General features: G+C 54.5%; 7 protein-coding genes across 7 annotated transcripts; 4 read left to right on the top strand and 3 right to left on the bottom strand.

The window, feature by feature from the left end:
- Positions 1-227: 227 nt before the first annotated feature.
- GCG54_00004734 (Diphthamide biosynthesis protein 4) lies at positions 228-2,004 on the bottom strand (the record flags this gene model as incomplete). The annotated part of the gene is made up of 5 exons (XM_045404779.1): positions 228-855; positions 1,213-1,235; positions 1,293-1,353; positions 1,409-1,770; positions 1,870-2,004. Coding segments are annotated over 5 exons (1,209 nt in total), but the record flags the coding sequence as incomplete, so codon positions are not given.
- Positions 2,005-2,402: 398 nt separating this feature from the next.
- Positions 2,403-4,544, top strand: GCG54_00004735 (Pre-mRNA-splicing ATP-dependent RNA helicase PRP28; the record flags this gene model as incomplete). The annotated part of the gene is made up of 1 exon (XM_045404780.1): positions 2,403-4,544. The coding sequence occupies one exon, from the start codon at positions 2,403-2,405 to the stop codon at positions 4,542-4,544; it is 2,142 nt and encodes a 713-aa protein (XP_045262723.1).
- Positions 4,545-6,138: 1,594 nt separating this feature from the next.
- On the top strand, positions 6,139-7,207 carry GCG54_00004736 (Amino-acid transporter arg-13; the record flags this gene model as incomplete). The annotated part of the gene is made up of 2 exons (XM_045404781.1): positions 6,139-6,252; positions 6,317-7,207. The coding sequence occupies 2 exons, from the start codon at positions 6,139-6,141 to the stop codon at positions 7,205-7,207; spliced, it is 1,005 nt and encodes a 334-aa protein (XP_045262724.1).
- Positions 7,208-7,532: 325 nt separating this feature from the next.
- On the bottom strand, positions 7,533-8,220 carry GCG54_00004737 (Tryptophan-rich protein TspO; the record flags this gene model as incomplete). Its single annotated transcript, XM_045404782.1, has 3 exons — positions 7,533-7,905; positions 7,959-8,052; positions 8,109-8,220. 3 exons carry the CDS (start codon positions 8,218-8,220, stop codon positions 7,533-7,535), a joined length of 579 nt encoding a protein of 192 aa, XP_045262725.1.
- Positions 8,221-9,766: 1,546 nt separating this feature from the next.
- On the top strand, positions 9,767-12,629 carry GCG54_00004738 (Zinc finger protein; the record flags this gene model as incomplete). The annotated part of the gene is made up of 3 exons (XM_045404783.1): positions 9,767-9,941; positions 10,048-12,053; positions 12,108-12,629. Coding segments are annotated over 3 exons (2,703 nt in total), but the record flags the coding sequence as incomplete, so codon positions are not given.
- Positions 12,630-13,689: 1,060 nt separating this feature from the next.
- GCG54_00004739 (Cysteine and histidine-rich domain-containing protein 1) lies at positions 13,690-17,544 on the top strand (the record flags this gene model as incomplete). The annotated part of the gene is made up of 6 exons (XM_045404784.1): positions 13,690-13,858; positions 13,921-14,027; positions 14,150-14,417; positions 14,472-14,667; positions 16,264-16,448; positions 16,685-17,544. 6 exons carry the CDS (start codon positions 13,690-13,692, stop codon positions 17,542-17,544), a joined length of 1,785 nt encoding a protein of 594 aa, XP_045262727.1.
- On the bottom strand, positions 14,843-15,275 carry GCG54_00004740 (uncharacterized protein; the record flags this gene model as incomplete). The annotated part of the gene is made up of 2 exons (XM_045404785.1): positions 14,843-14,974; positions 15,069-15,275. 2 exons carry the CDS (start codon positions 15,273-15,275, stop codon positions 14,843-14,845), a joined length of 339 nt encoding a protein of 112 aa, XP_045262728.1.
- Positions 17,545-19,320: the final 1,776 nt, after the last annotated feature.

A 19,320-nucleotide genomic window follows, 5' to 3' on the forward strand; every position in this document is an offset into this window, starting at 1 on the left:
AAGAAGAGCATTTTGGAGGTCGTACCCAGGTTTGCTTTCTTAGACTCTAATGCAAGACCGTCTGGACAACAACAAAAAAAGACTAAAATTGCTTTCAAAAAAGCACACCCGGCAACTTTTGAGCATTGGCAGAATGTGATGCTTGCACTGGAGAGATTGACCACAAGAATTTGACACGGCAACTCCCTTATCTGCAGCATGGGCTCGATCTCTCTTTATAATTCATCTCACTCATCCACTATAGCGAAATGGACCTTCATCCACAGACTGCAATCTTGACATCCAACAAGCAATTCCCCGTTCTCGCCCGCCTCCTCCAGATCTCCCTCCGTGAACAAGAAGCCTCGGGAGTTTCCGCACCTACAGCTGCGGTACCAACACTCCTGTCCTTCGTCGAATTCCAAATCGTCAAGGTCCACGTTCTCGATACCCGTCTGGAACGCCTCCTCCCGCTTTAAGCCTTGGTTGTTGGGTGCGAGATCGAGAGACCTGTCGTAGTCTGCCTTAAGCTTGGTATTGGAAAGGACCTTGTATGCCGTGGAAATTTGGTCGATTGTCAAGACGTCAGATTTCGCTGGCGACCTTGAGCTTGTCAAATCTGAGGCTGTAGATCCGTCACCCTTTAGTTGTGGGTATTTATCCGGGTGGTTCTGTAGAAGAGCCCTGTGGTAGGCCCGCTTGATGACTTGTTGCGACTGATCTGCCGCTTGTTCCTGCAGCAGTTTGCGGGTGAGACCGAGGACTGTGTAGTGGGTGTGGCCGCCCGGTGCTGCAGGGGAGGAACTCATGTTGAGCGTGGAGGGGAGGGAAATTCCCCTTGTAGTTGATGCTGGGCGATTTTGTAAGTGAAATTTTCTGGCGAATTAGAGCTTGGGGGGACGATGAATATGGGTCACGTGAGGGGTGAGGATTGGATGGCCCAACTCAACTTGTACATCCAAAGTGATCATGGGAGAAATGATGCGCAATACAAAATCCGGTGAGTTGCTGGACACACTTGGCCAAAGTCACTGTAAATGTCATCGACTCGCCGTCATAGTACTGGCTCGTATGGTCGGTGTGAGCGACGAGTCGCAGCATGACACGGGCGAACAGTTTTGGGAGTTGTCTGATTCGTTTCTTGTACATGATAATACATGGTATATGTACAGCGTCTATGACCATTGACGCCTCGTAAGTTGAACAGGGAAAGAAATCGTTTATTTGGGGAACCTCTTCCAGTTCCTCTTTCCAACCTATGCACATCGTCAGTATGCATGCTCCGAAAATACCATGCGTAACAGTCGACTTACCTTCTTCCACTCCTTGATAAGCTTGGGCATCGCAAGCATAGCCTCTCTCCTCTTCTCCATCCTGAAGCACTTGGTCAGTTACTGGTCCTCCAAGACGACGTGGCATGACGATATACCTGGGCATGACCATTCTCTCGTGAATCTTTCCCTTGACCTTTTGTCCCACACCCGTACCCTTGACCCTCAGACCAAACTCAACACGCTTGGCGATGCGAGCCTCGGTACCCTTGACCGTGGGTGGCAGAAGCTCCTCGACACCATTTTGGCGCGCGAGCTTGACGAGCTCGGCTTGTCGACGCAACGAGTAGACCGGGTCATGCCACTTGCCGGTATCGGGGTGCTTGTGGGCGGCGAACGGATTCGGCGTGAGCTCTTGGAAGCCAGTCTTGGGATTGCCGGCGGGAGCAATAGAGGCGGGTGGCCAACGAGCGAAGAAACGCTGTAGTTGCTCCGGCAAGGCCTTAGCCAGCGCGATGTGCTTTTGCGCTGACATTTTTTTTCGTGGTATCCTCCTCTTAGGTGACCTCCGTTGGTCGATTGAAAAGATGTGCCGGACGATTGAGCACCCTCCCTGGACGTCGTGAGGATCGTGTGCCGTTCGCAGATTCGGGGAGGAATTGGAGGGGTTTCGCTGGTCGACACGGGCTTCTCTGTTCGATTCGATGCTGGCGACGATGTTGGCTGCCAGACAAATTTGGCCAGCCTTATCCACCCCTGTACATGCAGGTGCAGGGGAGGGAAGCTCAGTGCGAGGGAGGGGCAGGTATTGCCGATCGCGACGCTATATGATTGGCCTCTTCAACTGTGGCAGCTAAGCTGTGGCGCATGTCGCAGCCTTCTCCATCTGAGGAATGATATCCGTCAGCTCGATACTTGTCGCCGCAACCACAACTGCAGTTTCAATCTTTACCCGGTGGATTTCGATATCTTCCCGCGTGTGTTACACAACGGGAAAAAGTTATAGGCTCAAGCAACGTGTGGAAGCTTTTCATGAGCGACCTTGATGGCCCGTGCACTTATTAGACGCGCCACGATAGATTGTGTAAGGCTACAACCCAGCCGACCTTCGCCGTCTTTAAACACCAACCCATCATTACCATCAAGCCCAAGATGAGCAAACGCGCCCCTTTAGATTTGGAGGAGATCCTTCGCCAAAAGAAGGCCGCCGCCGCCGAGGCAGCGAAGCCTCGTTTCATCCCAAAGAAAGAGCGCGAGAGACGGGCGGCGGAAAAGGCAGCAGCAGAGCAAGAGGAGCAAAAACGAAAGGCCGAAGCTGAGGCGCGCGAAAAGGCCGAACGGGAGGCGAAGTGGCTGGCAAAGGCGAACACCAGCAATGGAAGAAATGGCACGAATGTCACAAACGGCACAAATGGCATCGGCGCCGGCGATCGAGTCCCAACCGGCCCAAAGGCTATGAACCAGCACGACGATGGCGGACGACGACGAGGACGGGACAAGCCCGAACCGAAGAAGGCGACAACGAAAGACGGAAAAGAGAAGAAATCGGCCGACACGATTGAAGCAGAGCTGCTGCGCAACCGATATCTCGGCCCTGAAGTCAATAAGGAGTCGAAATTTTCCGTCAAGAAAAAGCGGAAGAGAGCAGCCGAGTTCAAGTTCGATTGGGACGCCGAGGAAGACACCACGCGAGATGATGATCCTTTATACGAGTCGAGCTTGGCGCTCAAGTCATATACATTTGGCAGTCTCGCAGGCGAGTTCAACGCAGAGGCTGAAAGTATTGCACTTGCCAGAGCCAAGAGGATTGAGCAGACGGACGCTGAGAACGGCAAGAGACGCGCTCAGGAGTTTATGGACGACTTTTACAAGGCTCGAGACCGAGCTAAGGAACGCGCAGATCGGACAGGTCTTACGAAGCACTGGTCCAAGAAGGCCCTCGACGAGATGCGCGAGCGAGACTGGAGAATTTTCAAGGAGGATTTCGGCATCGCCACGAAGGGCGGTCTCATCCCCAACCCGATGCGCAGCTGGCAAGAGTCGGGTCTACCCCGACGATTGCTCAATATCATCGATCAGGTTGGGTACACGGAGCCGTCGCCCATTCAGCGAGCCGCCATCCCCATCGCGCTGCAAGCCAGAGATCTTATCGGTGTTGCCGTCACAGGTTCCGGTAAAACTGCCGCGTTCTTGCTACCGCTGCTTGTCTACATCTCAGACTTACCGCCACTCACCGAGGTCAACCGCAACGACGGCCCGTACGCACTCATTTTGGCACCGACGCGTGAACTGGTCCAGCAGATCGAGACCGAGGCGAAGAAGTTCGCCGGCCCTCTTGGCTTTAGAGTAGTCAGTATCGTCGGTGGTCACTCTCTGGAAGAACAGGCATTCGCGCTGCGCAACGGTGCCGAGATTATCGTCGCAACCCCCGGTCGTTTGGTAGACTGCATCGAGAGACGTCTCTTGGTCCTCTCGCAGTGCTGCTACATCATCATGGATGAAGCTGATCGTATGATCGACTTGGGCTTTGAGGAGTCGGTAAATAAGATTCTCGATGCCTTGCCCGTGACGAACGAGAAGCCAGACACGGAAGAAGCAGAGAATGCCGCGATTATGAAGAGGTATCTTGGTGGAAAGGACCGGTACAGACAGACGATGATGTACACGGCCACGATGCCACCGCTCGTTGAGAAAATCGCGAAAAAGTACCTACGAAGACCAGCAATCGTCACAATCGGTAACGCTGGCGAGGCTGTTGACACGGTCGAGCAGCGGGTGGAGTTTGTATCCGGCGAGGACAAGCGCAAGAAGCGTCTGCAGGAAATCCTTGCGTCCAACGAGTATGCTCCACCCATCATCGTATTCGTCAACATCAAGCGCAATTGCGACGCTGTTGCGAGAGACGTCAAACATATGGGTTACTCTGCGGTCACCCTTCACGGAAGCAAGACCCAGGAACAGAGAGAGGCAGCCCTTGCCTCCGTCCGAGCTGGTCAGACAGATGTACTTGTCGCCACAGACTTGGCTGGAAGAGGTATCGATGTGCCGGACGTGTCCCTGGTCATCAACTTCAACATGCCGTCCAGCATAGAGGCGTACACCCATCGTATCGGTCGTACGGGTCGTGCGGGCAAGAGCGGTGTCGCCATTACATTCCTCGGCAACGAAGATACCGATCTGTACTACGACCTCAAGCAGATGCTCTCCAAGAGCTCACTTTCTAGGGTACCTGAGGAGCTTCGTCGGCATGAAGCCGCGCAGTCAAGACCTGTCAAGAGACACAAAATGGCCTAGCGGGGCCTGTAGACTAGGTTGTTATGAATAATGGAATGGCGTACTCGGAACGGGGTTTCTCGGGAGGGCAGCCGTTGTGTCCTGTAGTCCAAAAAAGTAATATCGGTGCACACATACCATGTTTCGTTCTTGACGCCGGGTTTCTGTATCGCCTCTATTCAACCAGTGTATCTGCATACATCATCCTCGCCATCGCACGTTTTGCTTTCAAAAAAAAAGTTCCAACAAAAGGCTTTGGTGAATAATCTTCAGCGGGAAACAGTTCAGATCGGAACAACCCCATTCTTGGGACGGGGTCGGGGGTCGCTTGCGCACTTTTGAAGCCCACAAGCCACGGGCGCACTGAAACCATCGAACTGCAGTACCACCCAAATAGATGACGACCCCACCACACGATGGACCTCCTGCCGCGATTATCGTGATAATCTACTATGTCCGAGCCAAAAGCGTTCGGCGCCTCGGGGCTGGTGGCGGGGCAGATGCTGCTCCCTGCCAAAGTGTGCCTGACAGCGGGGAAGGATTCGGGGTTTCCAAGGCTAGCTCCCGCCGACCAAGCCAAGTCAACCCCACCACGGGTCACTTTTTTCTCGGTCTGATGTCAGGGCCCCGGGGCGTTCTGGGCCTGGGCTGCGCGAGGCGCCTGCAACTTGCTGCAAAAGAGTGCGGAATCAGATTGAACCCAAGACTTTGAAGAGAAAATTTTTGACATCTTCCCTTCCCTTGTTCCGCATCCACGGAGCCCGAAGGCTACTGGGTACGGTATTGCTAGCTTCACAGTTTACTGCTTCTGCTGCGCCTAAACACTCCACAATTTTCGGATCTTCACCGTTTCCCATTTCACATGGTTTTTGTATAAGTATTAACCCTGAGGGGTCGCCGGCCAAGTCATGACTTGAGAGGGTTGGCAATTACTCCCCCGTTCCCCTCTCTTTCCGTCCCTCTCTGCTCTTGGGCTCCCTCTCGTCCTCTTCGACCTGCACGTGTTAGCGCGCGCGGTTTTTTTTGTTCCTCTTGTTGAACAGAGGAGGCACTTGGTCACTGCTGGCTAGCTCGATCGACACTGTGATTCGGAGCCACTAAGCCCGCCCCGGTATCGGTAGACTTTTCTCATTCGCCCAGCCTGCGACAGCAAAGAAAAACCGACAAGAAAAAACGGTCTCTTGGGAACGCGCTCCGAGTGACCGACACTCTGTACGGCTACTTTTCGCAGTTGCCCCGCGCCCACCGTCCTATGGTCATCCCACCTCCCTGATTCAACTCAGCACGAGGGGGAGCAGTGAGGACAGTGCTGAATAGACTTCTATTCATCCGTCCTGCACTTGCTCCTTTCTGGCGCATCTGTTACATTTTGCTGCCTGCGGCCGCAGCTGCTGCTGAGCGATATTGCGTCTTGTGCGGCAAAACGGCCAACAAGCACCAAGCAAGCATATAGGATCAGCCAGCAAACAACCAATTCATTCCCCTCTTTTTCACCGACCTTTGCTGCGGCATTACTGCGAGGGGGGTTTTGGCCCTTCGTCCGCCCTCTGTCCTACCTACGACGACGAAATAAAGCAGAGGCATATTTTGCAACAAATTTGTTCCAGCTATCAACATGATGGACACTGCAGGCGCCGCCATGGACATCCCCCACCATGATGCTCCGGTCTCATTGAAGAAGAGCCGCACCGCGGCTTTGGAGGCGATCGAGGACATTGTATATGGATCTGTAAGTCGCGCGCCCCGTCTCTGGAGCTGTAGGATAAGTCTTCTAACGAGTGCATGTCGCACAGGTCGCTGGCGTTGTCGGCAAATACATCGAATACCCTTTCGACACGGTAAAGGTCCGACTCCAATCTCAGCCCGACAACCAACCCCTCCGCTACAAGGGCCCGCTTGACTGCTTCCGCCAGTCTATCAAGGCCGAGGGTGTCCTCGGTCTTTACCGCGGCATCAGCGCCCCGCTCGTTGGCGCCGCTCTCGAGAACAGCAGCTTGTTCTTCTTCGAACGCATCGGTCGCGCCGCGGTCTACTCCTCCGGCATAACACCCCAAGGCCAGGACCTTTCTCTGGGCGCGCTCTGGTTCACAGGCGCCTTCTCCGGCTTCTTCACATCCTACGTCCTGACACCGGTCGAGCTCGTCAAGTGCAAGATCCAGGTGCCTGCGAGGGCAGACGGCTCTGCGCCGCCACAGCTGCGTCCGCTGGCTGTCGTGCGCGACATCTACCGACACAATGGCATCAAGGGTTTCTGGGTGGGCCAGATGGGCACGCTGATCCGCGAATCGGGCGGTTGCGCAGCGTGGTTCGGCAGTAAGGAGACGGTGACCAAGCTATTCTACCACCTCAACGGCAGGGCGGCGAAGAGCCAGTCGGAGAAGGAGGCGCTCGCTGCGAAGCCGTTGCCGCTGTGGCAGCAGGCTCTTGCGGGTGCCTCTGGTGGTGTCTCGTACAACTTCCTCTTCTTCCCCGCTGACACGATCAAGTCGCGCATGCAGACGGCAGCCATCGGCGATGCGACGCGGGGCCGGACGTTCTGGCAGGAGGGTGCTGTTGTATGGCAGCAACATGGGTTGAGGGGGTTGTACCGGGGATGCGGCATCACTTGCCTGCGCTCCGCGCCCAGCTCGGCCTTCATTTTCATGGTTTTTGACGGCCTCAAGCGACAATTCCCCATGCAGTAGACTTTCCATTTCTTCGTTTTTGATATCCTAGACTTGGGCGGGTAGATGGGTTTTGCTTTGGTCCATAAAATGGCATTTTGGAGGGCGTAGCGGGACGGCTGGTATATACACAAACAGATGTCAAATGGTATTCACATGAGACTAGAAGAGGTAGACGTGAACATGGATATCAACTTTTTTTCTGCCATTTATTGGTTTTAGAAAACCTAGGGGAGACTTTCTCAGAAGACAAGTTGAACGCCTACAAAAGTCACATCTGGTTTCACTCTTGTTTTCGTTCTTCTCCAGCTTTTACGGTGCCAGCGCAATCTTGACCCAAGTAGCACTACTCCTTCTTGCCAGCGGCGGCCCTCTCCTCGGCGCCCTTGAGATCCCAGTTGTTGAGGTATCCAGCGCCGGCGCAGAGGTAGGTGGCGAAGCCGAGCCAGCCGAGGTAGGGGACAAGGAGACCTCCGGCGATGCGGTCAACGGAGCCCCACAGGTAGGTGAGGTAGGAGTTCACTCCGAGCAGGGCGACGATATCGACGGTGGCCTCAATGGGGCGCTTCCAAACGAAGAAGAGGGGCATCCAGATGAGGTTGAGGCCGAGCTGGATGGTGTAGAGGGTCGCGCCCTGCTTGGTCATGTTGATTTGCTCAATCGTAGAGAAGGGGGAGAGCCCATTGTGGACGGCGCGGTAGGCGGCGTAGCCCATCATGCTGTTAAACCATGTCAGCTCATGCATGAACGTGGGCATCGAAGGGAGAAATACCCATAGAGAAGAGTCCATACGGGACCGAAGACGTATGGCGGCGGGCGCAGGGGAGGGTTCTTGATGGCAGCGTAGGTCTTTTGGGTCTCCTTGGCTGCGGAGGTTTGGGTCAGCGAACTGAATGTCGCGCGCAAAGACAGAAAGGCTCACGTCGAGACGAGTAGCCTACGGCCGTTCCCAGAGCAATGGGAAGCAGGATCGAGGCCGCGGCATTCTCGAATACCTGGTGGGGTAAAGTCAGGGCGGGGATGAAGGTCGTCATGTTTGCGGCTCTGTAGATTATGGAAACCGTATCAACTTGCACGATACAACGTCAGCAGGTGTAGTTGGGAAGAGTTGGCGATGTTAGTTATAATATAGGAGAGGTGCGTCGAGGTCTATGTTCGTCTGGAACATGCGATGGTATGCCTCGGGGCGGGTCCTGCTCCGACATGCGAGATAGCTACAGAGCTATGACGCAATGTATTGAATTTCACGGGTAACTGGCACTTCTTCACGACCGTTTGTAACGAAAAGGGAAATGGGGAACAGAAGTGCCGGAAGTGGGTGATGAACTTACGATTCAACAGGTGATTAGCAATTCTTGAGAAAGGACTGGCTAACGACAACTGTCACAAATCGTCGCGTTGTCACCCTTTTTAAACTGACAGATGGGGACTCCATTCCTTAGATGGACATGTTCCTGTCGCTACAGGGGTGAAGCTTTGGAGATCGCTGGGGATCGGCCACTGTTCTGCAGCCCAGGGCACCTCTAGCTTGACGGGAATATTTGACGTGACCCACGGTCAGTTTGTCGCGGCTGCGAACAGCTGGGAGCTACGCCGCTTACTGCGCAACTGCCGATAGCCTTGCAACATCGTGGCTTCCTTCCTGGCACTTGAGTAGACAAACCACGTTGATTCCCTTTGGTCGAGTTGGTAGGTAACAATTGCTTCTCTTAACGACCCAAACTCCACATATTCACAAAACCAAAGGTGGTACCACAAGTCTCAGCCACAGCGGATAATATGCCACAATAGGATATATGCACCAAAGAGGAGCTTATGGATACGCTAGTCCTCTTTTGGTATGTGTGGGTCTCCCCAGCCGAACCTTTGTTCGTGTCTCGTCGCCCTTCGGCAGCAGCTAGGTCAGCCTCCCAGTTCTCAACTCAGCTTCGTCCATCTCAGAGTCCTCCACTTTGGACCACAACGACTCTGCACTTCATCGTCGAGGCAGTCGCCCTCGCAACTGAAATAGTTCGTTCTCCCTTTCTATTTCTGCAGCATCTTTACTCGGCGCACCCATTGTCCCTTCATCCCCTTGATCCGGTTGCCCCAAGATACAATTTACTCCTGTCTTCCCTCCTCCCCAAACACATTCTCTACTCTCCCGCCCGGCTCCCTGTCCAAAAGAAAAAAGTCACCCATCCTCCGTTTGTCAATCCACATTATCAAGCCGGCCTCATTTGGCACCAATACTTCTTCTTCTTCCGTTTGCTCCGTCGCTCTTATTAGAGACGAGCCGTTTTTATTCCATCTTTGCCAGACGGCAATTGCACCACTTTTCTGCTGCTGCTACCCTCCGAATTCTCAATTCTCTTTCTCTTGTTCCCATTTTTCCACAGAAAGCCGCTCCTTCCTGCAAGAATGATTTCTCTAACAGCAATCGCGTTGCCAAACAACAGGCGCCCTCTTTCCTTGCTTTCCTTACTTCCGATCAAGCAAGCGGCCGATACCATATGAGAAGCGAGAACGCGGCTACCCGACGCGATACTTAATCTAGGCTGAACGGCCGCCCATTTCCGCACATCAACAAAGAGCAACAGAGACCATCCATTCTGGTTTTGTTTACCGCGACTCAGCAACAACAAGGCAAAGATGGACTCGTACTCTTCTCACCGAGACACCTCCGCGCGCTCGCCGGGCGACAGGACGTGGAGCAGTCGCGACGACACGCGCAAGGACGATCGAGGCGATTCTTTCTACCGCGGCAGGTCTCCTGGTGCGTACTTCCTACACCCCATCAATCGAATCTATGTAGATTCAGGGCCTCCCATCAATGGCGTCGCCACCGGCAATAAGTGTTCAATGCTTACCTCATCTTGTAGGCCACGATCGTCGCGATAGACGTCGTTCACGATCACCAGCTGCTGTCGACCGATACGAGCCCAGAGGCCGCGGCCGCGATGACTATGCCGGCGGGCGGAGAGATGACGATCGCAGGGGGAACAGAGACGACCGTGGAGACAGACGCATCAGCTCCCCGCCATCCAATATTGATCGATACGTCCCAGGACAAGATAGCGGTCCTGCACCAATGACTGTCAACCCCCTCGCGGACCCGGTCAAGCTCCCTTACCAAGTTGGATTCTCATATTTTGGCGAGTGGTGGCGCATGAACGAGAAGATCAAGGAAGAGAAGGAGCGCCAACGAAGTGGACGTCGACGCGAGCCGGAACGGGTTCGCGGCCCTCGCGAGGCTCAAGAGGAACGCGAGAAAGAGAAGTCCAAGATTCAAGCGGCGTACGATGCCTACAAAGAGGAGCTTCAGGCCAAGATGGCACGTACGTTTGTTGCCGAGCACAAAAAGGAGCAATGGTTCCGCGAGCGCTACGTCCCTGAGATTCGCGACGGCTTCAGGTCACAACTTAACGAGTTCCGCCGGGGCGCTTATGGTCAGTGGGAGCAGGACCTTGAGTCTGGCACTTTCGACGAGTTTTCTCTCGAGGGTCTGCCTAAGAGTGAAAGTAATGGACTCGGCGGCGTCGTTGAGAAGGAAGAGGGTGAGGCGACAGCTGCCAACGAGATTCTGGGTGTCGGAGATCTTGTTCCCGCCAATGGCGCCGATATCCGGGATGAGAACCTTTACCAGCCGACCTTGCTTATCAAGACCATCGCGCCTCATGTCAGTCGCCAGAACCTCGAGACCTTCTGCAAGGAGCATCTTGGAGAGGACGAGGGCGGCTTCAAGTGGCTCTCACTCTCCGATCCCAACCCCAGCAAACGGTATCACCGCATTGGATGGGTCATGCTTCACCCGTCATCAGAAGTCGCGCCTGCTGTGGTTGACCGTGTGGACCCCAAGGATGAGGATGAGGACATGCCGTTGAAGTCACCTGCCGTAGTATCCACCGCTGAGAAAGCTTTGGACGCTATCAATGGCAAGACTGTGAAGGACGAAGTCAGAGGCGACTTCGTTTGCCACGTCGGCGTACACAACCCACCCACTCACCCTAGAAAGAAGGCACTTTGGGACCTCTTCTCTGCCCCGGAACGGGTCGAAAAGGATTTGGGTCTTGTTCAGCGATTGGTCAACAAGTTCGAAGAGGACTTTGGCTCCGACTTCAACGCTGTTTTGAAGATTGAGGAGAGGGTTGACGATCTTAAAAACGCTGGCCGCCTTCAGCCGACCGTCACCGCCAAGAAGCCCAAGGCCAAGCGGGAGCGCGACCTTGATGTTGATGACGGCATGGAAGACGGTGAAGACGGTGCCATCGACGACGATGAGGACGAAGGCGCCGTCGACGAGGACGAGACGGACGATGAAGAGCTGCTCGTCAAGAAGAAGCAATTGGATCTCATGATTGAGTATCTCAGACGCGTCTTCAACTTTTGCTTCTTCTGCGTGTTTGAGAGTGACTCCATCCACGAGCTTACCCGCAAGTGTCCCGGTGGCCACTTGCGCCGCCCTAGAAGCACTCTCGGCTCTGCCGCGAAGGCCGTTGCTCGTGCTAGCGCCAATGGCGAGCCTTTCCCCGGCAAGAAGCGTAGTGAGATTGAAGAAGAAGGCGAGGCTGCCGACGGTGACAAGAAGTTCCGCAGCGCCACTGGCAAGGCGGAACAACAGCTTCTGCGCGCCTACAACTGGGTCAAGACCTTCGAGGACAAGATCATGCAGATTTTGGAGCCTGATACCGTAGACCTTCGCAAACTTGGGGGCCGCTCAGTTGAGGAAGCCGTCAGTGACGAGACGCTCAAGTACGTCAAGCAGGAGGACGAGCACAAGTGGAGATGCAAGGTTCCAGAGTGTGTCAAGCTGTTCAAGGAGGAGCACTTCTGGCGGAAGCACGTCGAAAAGCGTCACGCCGAGTGGCTGGAGAGCATTGAGCAAGAGGTAAGCACCGCTATTTCCCACTTAACGCATGCTTCCTTGGCTAACATGTTGCAGTTCCATCTCATTAATGCTTATGTTATGGATCCATCTCATATCGCTCCGTCAAGAACTGATGCCAACTCAAATGGCCACTTCCCGCCTTCGAATGGTCAGCCTGCAACCGGAACTCCCAGGGGTTTCAATTTGCAAAACTTCACCATGAATGGTATGATGCCGATTCCCGGATTCCCTATGCCTCCTGGCGGCTTCCCTCCATTCTTGGGCGGGGGACATCCGGGCGTGCAGTCTGGCTGGAATGGCGGCGGTGACGAGCGCAGTGGGCCTGGTCCGATCCGCCGCGGAGGCATGGGAGGTGGCCGTGGCAACTACCGAAGCGGCCCCTATGACCGTCGCCCCAACCCGCGCTGGGACGGCGGCATGGGTGGAAGAGGCCGTGGGGGCGCCGGAAAGTGGGGAGATGGTGCTGCTGGAGGAGCGGCAGTTGGGCCTCGTGAGGCCACCCAAGGCCGTAGTCTCAAGAGCTACGAAGATCTCGATCATGTTGCTGGCGGCGGTGGTGGAGAATTGAATTATTAGGGTAAACAACACGCCAGCCGTCTTGGCCGTCTGAAGGCCGAGATCAAGAAAACCTTGGGGCTTTGACTGCGGCAGGCGTTATTTGCAGCAACAGTCTTACACGCGACTTAGCGTGGCTTTCGCACCATGGAGCTACATTCATGTGCTGTACTTTGTAAACTACAAAATTGGGGGCTAGCTAGGAATTGCAAATTTGATCTTACTACTTCACATAAAACTATTTCTCGAATGTGGACCTTATTGTTGTTACTCTTGTCTCCAATAGTAGTACTTCCACTGAACATTTGCTTGGAGTGGCACCATTGTCTTCCTCCCTGGACATGACTAGGTACTACTTTATGTCTTCACTAGGAGTGTCTTTCAACTCAATGTTTTATTAGCCTGATCTACGATGCCTCTTGTTATATTACGGGTGTTGAACGAGTCTGCCAGCAATTGCATGGCGGAAAACCCAAGCATATACTGGACTTTCCTAATCCTCAGATAAGCTATATCCTGTGACCCCTACGATCCCTGATGAAATGGTGAGAAATGCTTCAGATCGATTATCAGGTTGAAGCAGTTGTTATGATATTTAATACACGGAACAGCCATCGACGACATGAACCAACGTTTTACTTCCACAGACGCCAGAGCCACCCCGCTCCCACGCAGCTTTCCCCACGCCTCCGCAACAAACCCCAATCACACTGAACTCTACCCCATTCCGCCCGAAGCTCTGTCTCATGGGTTTTGTACGGGCCCAGGTTTCGCAGCCACTATCCGGTTCGCCGCGGGAGAGGCTATCCGACTGCCCAGTACGTAGTGCATTTTTTTTTTGGTCCTTTTGGCAGGGCTCCAGCTTCCCGCGGCGGCCTTCACCCCGCGCAGGTGGTGACCCCCGCACTGAGACTTCTGACATAAGGCGCGGAAGACAGGAACGTGTTTGGTTCAGTGAGCCGATTCCGGGAGAGAACATCGTGACATTGAGACGTACATAATAAACACCATTGCGGTCGAGGTTTCATTTTCAATCTCTAATACATCGTACCTTTTTTCCACGTTGATAGTTTGAGCAATCATGTCCGCAATGCAGGCAGCCAACAGGCTCAGGACGGCCTTCACCAAGGGAGTCGGGCCCAGCTTGGGCCTGTGGCAGATGATTCCCGGCGCCAACGTTTCCCGGGTTCTCGCAAAGAGCCCGGGCATCGACTGGGTCTTGGTCGACTGCGAACACGGAAACATTGACGGTAACGTGGGACCCTTTCGGGTTTTGCCAAGGACACCGAGCTGACGGCGTGACTTCTTCCAGACGGGGCTATGCACGATGCCGTCCCCGCCATCGCCGCCGCGGGCGTATCGCCAATTGTGAGATTGCCGGACATGCAGGGTTGGATGGTCAAGCGTGAGGACTCCCATGTGCGGCGACTTGAAGAACGTATTGCTGACAACGTGACGCAGGGGCCTTGGACTGTGGCGCTCACGGGGTAACATCACGAACACGCAAAAGAACACGGAGGTATCACTAACATGGAAGACAGATCCTCGTCCCGCTGCTCCGCACGCCGCAGGAGGCGAAGGAGCTCGTACAGTCCGCCAAGTTTCCCCCTTGGGGACGACGAGGTTTCGGGTCGCCCCTCGCCATGGAGAGGTTCAATCCGGCGCCGACAATGACCGAGTACTTGCAGCAGGCCAACGACAGTCTGTTGACGATGGTACAGATTGAGACCCGGGAGGCTTTAAACTCGGTCGAGGACATTGCTGCGGTTGAGGGCATCGATGTACTGTTCATTGGGCCCTTTGATCTTGGTCAGTCAGAACGTCACGGGTACCAGTCACGAGATGAGTCTAACCGAGTTGCAGGAAACAACATTGGTCACCCAGTGATCAACGGCGTCATCAAGAAGGAGTTGAGCGATGCCATTGACCGTATCCTCGAGGCCACCCACAAGGCAGGCAAGAAGGCTGGTATCTTCTGCACCTCGGGAGAGCAGTCGAAGTTCTTTGGAGACAAGGGGTTCGATATGATTAGCGTAGCGACGGACTACACGGCATTGCAGTACACCTTGGCAGAATCTTTGAGCATAGCCCGCGGTGCGGCGAAGCCAGCCAAGGGTGGATCATACTGAACGACTGACCTGGGCGGTTGAAATGAAGAATTAAGCGATTATGTAGGCTATGTTCTTGCTTCGGCTCCGGGCCAAGACCTTTGCGGCCGCGTTCAAAGTATCCGTTTATTTGCCCTCAACCTGGTCCATCTTGGCTTCGATCTGGTCGGGATCGAAGCGATGCATGAGCTTGACGGCCTTGCCCACAACTCTGGGGTCTGGGTCCTCCTCAGGGGCCTCGGCTTTGCTGATGTGGATCTGGGGAAGAAGTGAATGTGAGTTTGGTGTAAAGTGCACTCGAGCTGCCAACATCGGACGTCTGCCTCCCTCGTTGTCGCTCAGGTAAACTTACCACAGGCACGTCGAAATCGTAAAGGTCTTTCCAGCGTTTAAATTCTGGCTTCGTGATTTCAACCTCTTTGAAGTCAAAGGGTCTCTTATCCCACACGGCGGAGAGGGCCGATTTTCCCCTTACACACAAGCCACACCCATCGCGAGTGAAGAGTGTGATCCGGCATGCCAGGGCTTGTTGAAAGAGCCGCCGTGTTGGAGTAAACATGTTTGACGATGAACCAAGCTAAGAAATTCAAATAATCGACAGATTCGCGATTGCCTCTATAAGTGACGTGTTCGCCGGCAACCACGCCCTTGGTGCAGATGTATCGGCTACGAGTACGTATTGCTGTGAGACGCCAGGATGGCGGGATGGGAAAGAGGCTCGAAGGGCTGTGAAACAGCCTCGTTTTCGCTGTCAGCTGAGAATGGAAGAATGGGAATGTGAGCTGTCGAGCTGAAGGTTAGGGGGCCAAGGACAAGGGTCTGAGTGGCGTGGGAGACTCTCAGAGGTGGGATGACGGTGCTGGCAGGCAGCATGGAGGGTGCGAGAAGAGCGCCCGTTGTGTTGGTTTCAAAATGTCCGATGAATGATTGGGGGTGGGCGGTAGACTTGTTGTAGACAGCCCAGGGTGAAGAGTAAAGAGAGCGTTGTAATTGACAATGTCCTTGAGGAAAGAGACAGCAAAAGGCAAATGTGTGGGCTGGTTGGTCTGGTCGTACGGAGGTATGTTTCCAACTGAACTCCCACCCCGGCCTTCGCGCCGATATTGTGCAAGGTGCTGGCTGGTAGGCCTTCGGTCGATTCTTCCAATGTCAGCTCACAGCAGGGAATCTTATCGAGGAAGGCGGTGAACCAATTGGGACAGACGCAGCGAGCGCGGCGGACGAATCAGAGGGGGCATATGACGGAGCTTGTGCCTAACATGCATAATTTTGAGCCGCTACGGCGCAAGTAAATGGCGGCCGGGACCCCTGGGAAATTCTGGAATCCTGGAGAACATAGCAACCCCTCCACCGAAGCGACGACATCGACGTCGGCCACGACTGCCCCTCACCTACCACTTTACGGGGGCTCCTTTCGAGCAATTTACAAACAAGCAGGACCCGCCCGCCGCCAGCGTGCCCTTCCTTCCCTCAAACGTCACCACTTATCGCTTCTAGATTTACCTTTCTTTCTTGTTTTCCTTTCGCGATACAGCTCCCTCCTTCAGGCTGACTTACGGACTCCCGATCGCAACATCATCAAATCCCAAACAAACACGCGAAAACGACAGCGAGCCATCCCACACCATGGCGGAGAAGTGCGTCCACCAAGGCTGCGGCAAGGTCTACACCGATGCAGAGGAGCCATGCGTCTACCACCCCGGCCCTCCCATCTTCCACGAAGGCCAGAAAGGTACTCACTTTCCGCTTACCATGCAACACCGCACTGCCGATTTCATCTTACCTTTATTTTACACTTCGTCATTTCAATGGAGATTCCCATCGCTCCCGTTCTTGTCCCGTGGACTGGGATAGGGATCACCCTCTTCCCCCCCGTCCTCCTGCCCAATTGGCATCCCTTGCTTAGCCTCCTTCCTCCCCATAATGTCGTCGATTGCAACACACAAGCTAACTGCAAATCACTGCCAGGTTGGAAATGCTGCAAGCCCCGCGTCCTTACCTTTGAGGAGTTTATGACCATCCCCCCCTGCACAACTGGCAAGCACTCTACAACCGACCTGCCGCCCCAGATCGAGAAGAAGAAGGAAGACGCCGCTGCGGCCGCCCTCCTCGACAAGCTCGCATCGGCACCGGCCCCGGCGCGCAAGCCCCTCTCCCAGACCCAGGCCCAGGCCGCTCCCTCTCCTCCTCCACCACCCCCGGAGTCCGAGTCCGATGACGCCTCCCTCGAGATTGCCGATGGCGCGACCTGCCGCCGCAAAGCCTGCTCGGCCACCTACCGCAAGGGCTCCTCCCGTGATGCAGAGTCCTGCGTCCATCACCCTGGCGTTCCTATCTTCCACGAGGGCTCCAAGGGCTACAGCTGCTGCAAGCGCCGCGTGCTTGAGTTTGATCAGTTCATGAAGATTGAGGGTTGCAAGACCAAGAACCGTCACTTGTTCATCGGCAGCGGCAAGAAGAAGGGAGCCGCCGCCGACGGGGGGGAGGAGAAGCTTGACACCGTTCGCAACGACTTTTACCAGACCCCCTCTACTGTTATCGCCTCTTTCTTCCTGAAGAAGATCGTCAAGGACTCTGCCAAGATTGAGTTCAAGTCGCAGTCCATCGCGCTCGACTTGCCTACTTCCGACTCACCGCCTAAGCGTTACACGGCCGAGGTGCCTCTGTTCGCGCCTATTGATGCGGAAAAGTCCACCTTCAAGGTCCTCGGCACTAAGCTCGAGGTGACTCTCGCCAAGGCCGGCGGCGAGTCGTGGCCGGTCCTGCGCAGTGACGACCGTCTCACTGGTGAGATATTACAAATCGGCAAGGCGGGGCGCTTGCAATAGCCGTTATAGCACATGACCTGCTACAGACTTGACCGTTTCCTGCCATATCAGACCCGGAATAGCATTCATACGGATGTGTCAGACAAAAAACAAAAGGGGTGGGGAAAACACTGTCAGCGAGAAGGATAAGAGGCGGGAGAGATAAAGGGGTGTTCAGCATACATTATCCCGTCATCATTTGGCATAAAGAAAAAGGAAAAGCACGCAAGATACCTTTAGATAGGCATGTGAGACATGGTGTCCCGCCCACGGGAAGGACGCGGTGTCTGCGGGAATCCAAGAAACTGTAAAACAAGGAAGAAAAATCCGAGATAACTGAAAAAACATTCTACCGCTACGATGGCGGGCTGTGTATGTGATCTGCGTTTGTCCTATCTCTGTGTGTTTCACTTCACTCTTGGCCAAGAACATGTGCCCGCAACACGTTGCGCGGCCTCGTCCATCGACTCGATCTTTTTGGGGCTAGCGGGAGAAACATGTTTTGGAAAACTTCATTGAACCAACAAGACTGATTGCGGCCAGCTCGAACACTGCAGATTCTGTGATGACCCACGCAATCCAGGCTCTGTGGCCCTGAGCGGTGATATGTGATGCCAAGAACAGGAGCAAAAGCCACGGACCCTGAAAGGACCACACAGGCAAGCCCTCCTTCCGTGCGCGCGCTCGTCCTCTCCAGCCTCTCTTTACTCCTTCTGTCTCTCACACTACTCTCAGCATCATGACGGTTGTTGAGATGACGATGATCACGACCCAAAAGACTTGGCATTCGAACCATTGGCTTTTGCGCGGTGACGGTTTCCTCTTAGCCACATGACAACGCACAACGCACGCTACCACTGCGCTTCAACATTCCTTTCCGTTGCAAATGAGTGCCGAGAAATGTGAACTCGCGGCTTATCTGATTTCCGTCTTCTCATCGTCCAAGCCTAGTCTCAATCTGTCAATGACCCATGTCCAGAAAGAAAACTCCGTTGAGAAGTGATGGCATGTGAGAAGGTTACCACAACAGGAGACACCCGGAGTCCGTTATTCTCTGCCCAACCCGTCCCGTTTTCAATTCTCGTAGGGCCCAAGAAGAACTAATGCCGACGCTAGTGACAACACCCCTGGAGACTGGCTGACGGAGAACCTCCCCGTCGAATGTAACGAAAAACGAAAAGGAAAGGTGATCAGAGTCAGGGGTTCGACTTTTGTGATAACCAACTGACGCGCCAGAAAGTCTTGGCTCGTGTAGCGGCCTGATGCACTTAGACAGGAACCCGTGTGGGAAGTAAACTTTTTTTATTCAATTTCAACCCACTCGCCCGTGCCACAGGGATCATTACAGGAGCACGGATAATGGTGCGCACAGCACACTTCGACACATGCGTGCACACCCCTACTCTAACCGTCGCCGAAGGGCCATTCCCTCCCGTCTTTTCCCTTCCTTCTCCAGCCTTTTTCCCTCTCCACTCACACTCTGACTCCCGTCCATAGCCCACCAGTGCATCTCCCAAAACGCCAAGCCCGCAATGTGGATTCAGGAGCATAACAAAACATACACAAGAATGAGAGGAGAAAAGGGGTGCCAAGAAAGGCGGCGAAAAAAGACATACAGAAGAGAGTATCCGCCAAGAAAAGCCAAAAAAGAGGACAGGCGTGCAAAAGGAAAAAAGTGAAGAAGGGTGGAACCGGTCGGGGTGATGGGAAAGACGGACATCGTCATCCCGCCTCGGCCGGAATCCGCAAGGAGACGAAGTTCCCTTCGCAGCCGTCAATGATCGGCCTTGTGCTCCG

This window comes from Colletotrichum gloeosporioides (assembly GCF_011800055.1).
Source record: "Colletotrichum gloeosporioides strain Lc1 chromosome Unknown consensus_54, whole genome shotgun sequence".
Lineage (NCBI taxonomy): Eukaryota > Fungi > Ascomycota > Sordariomycetes > Glomerellales > Glomerellaceae > Colletotrichum > Colletotrichum gloeosporioides.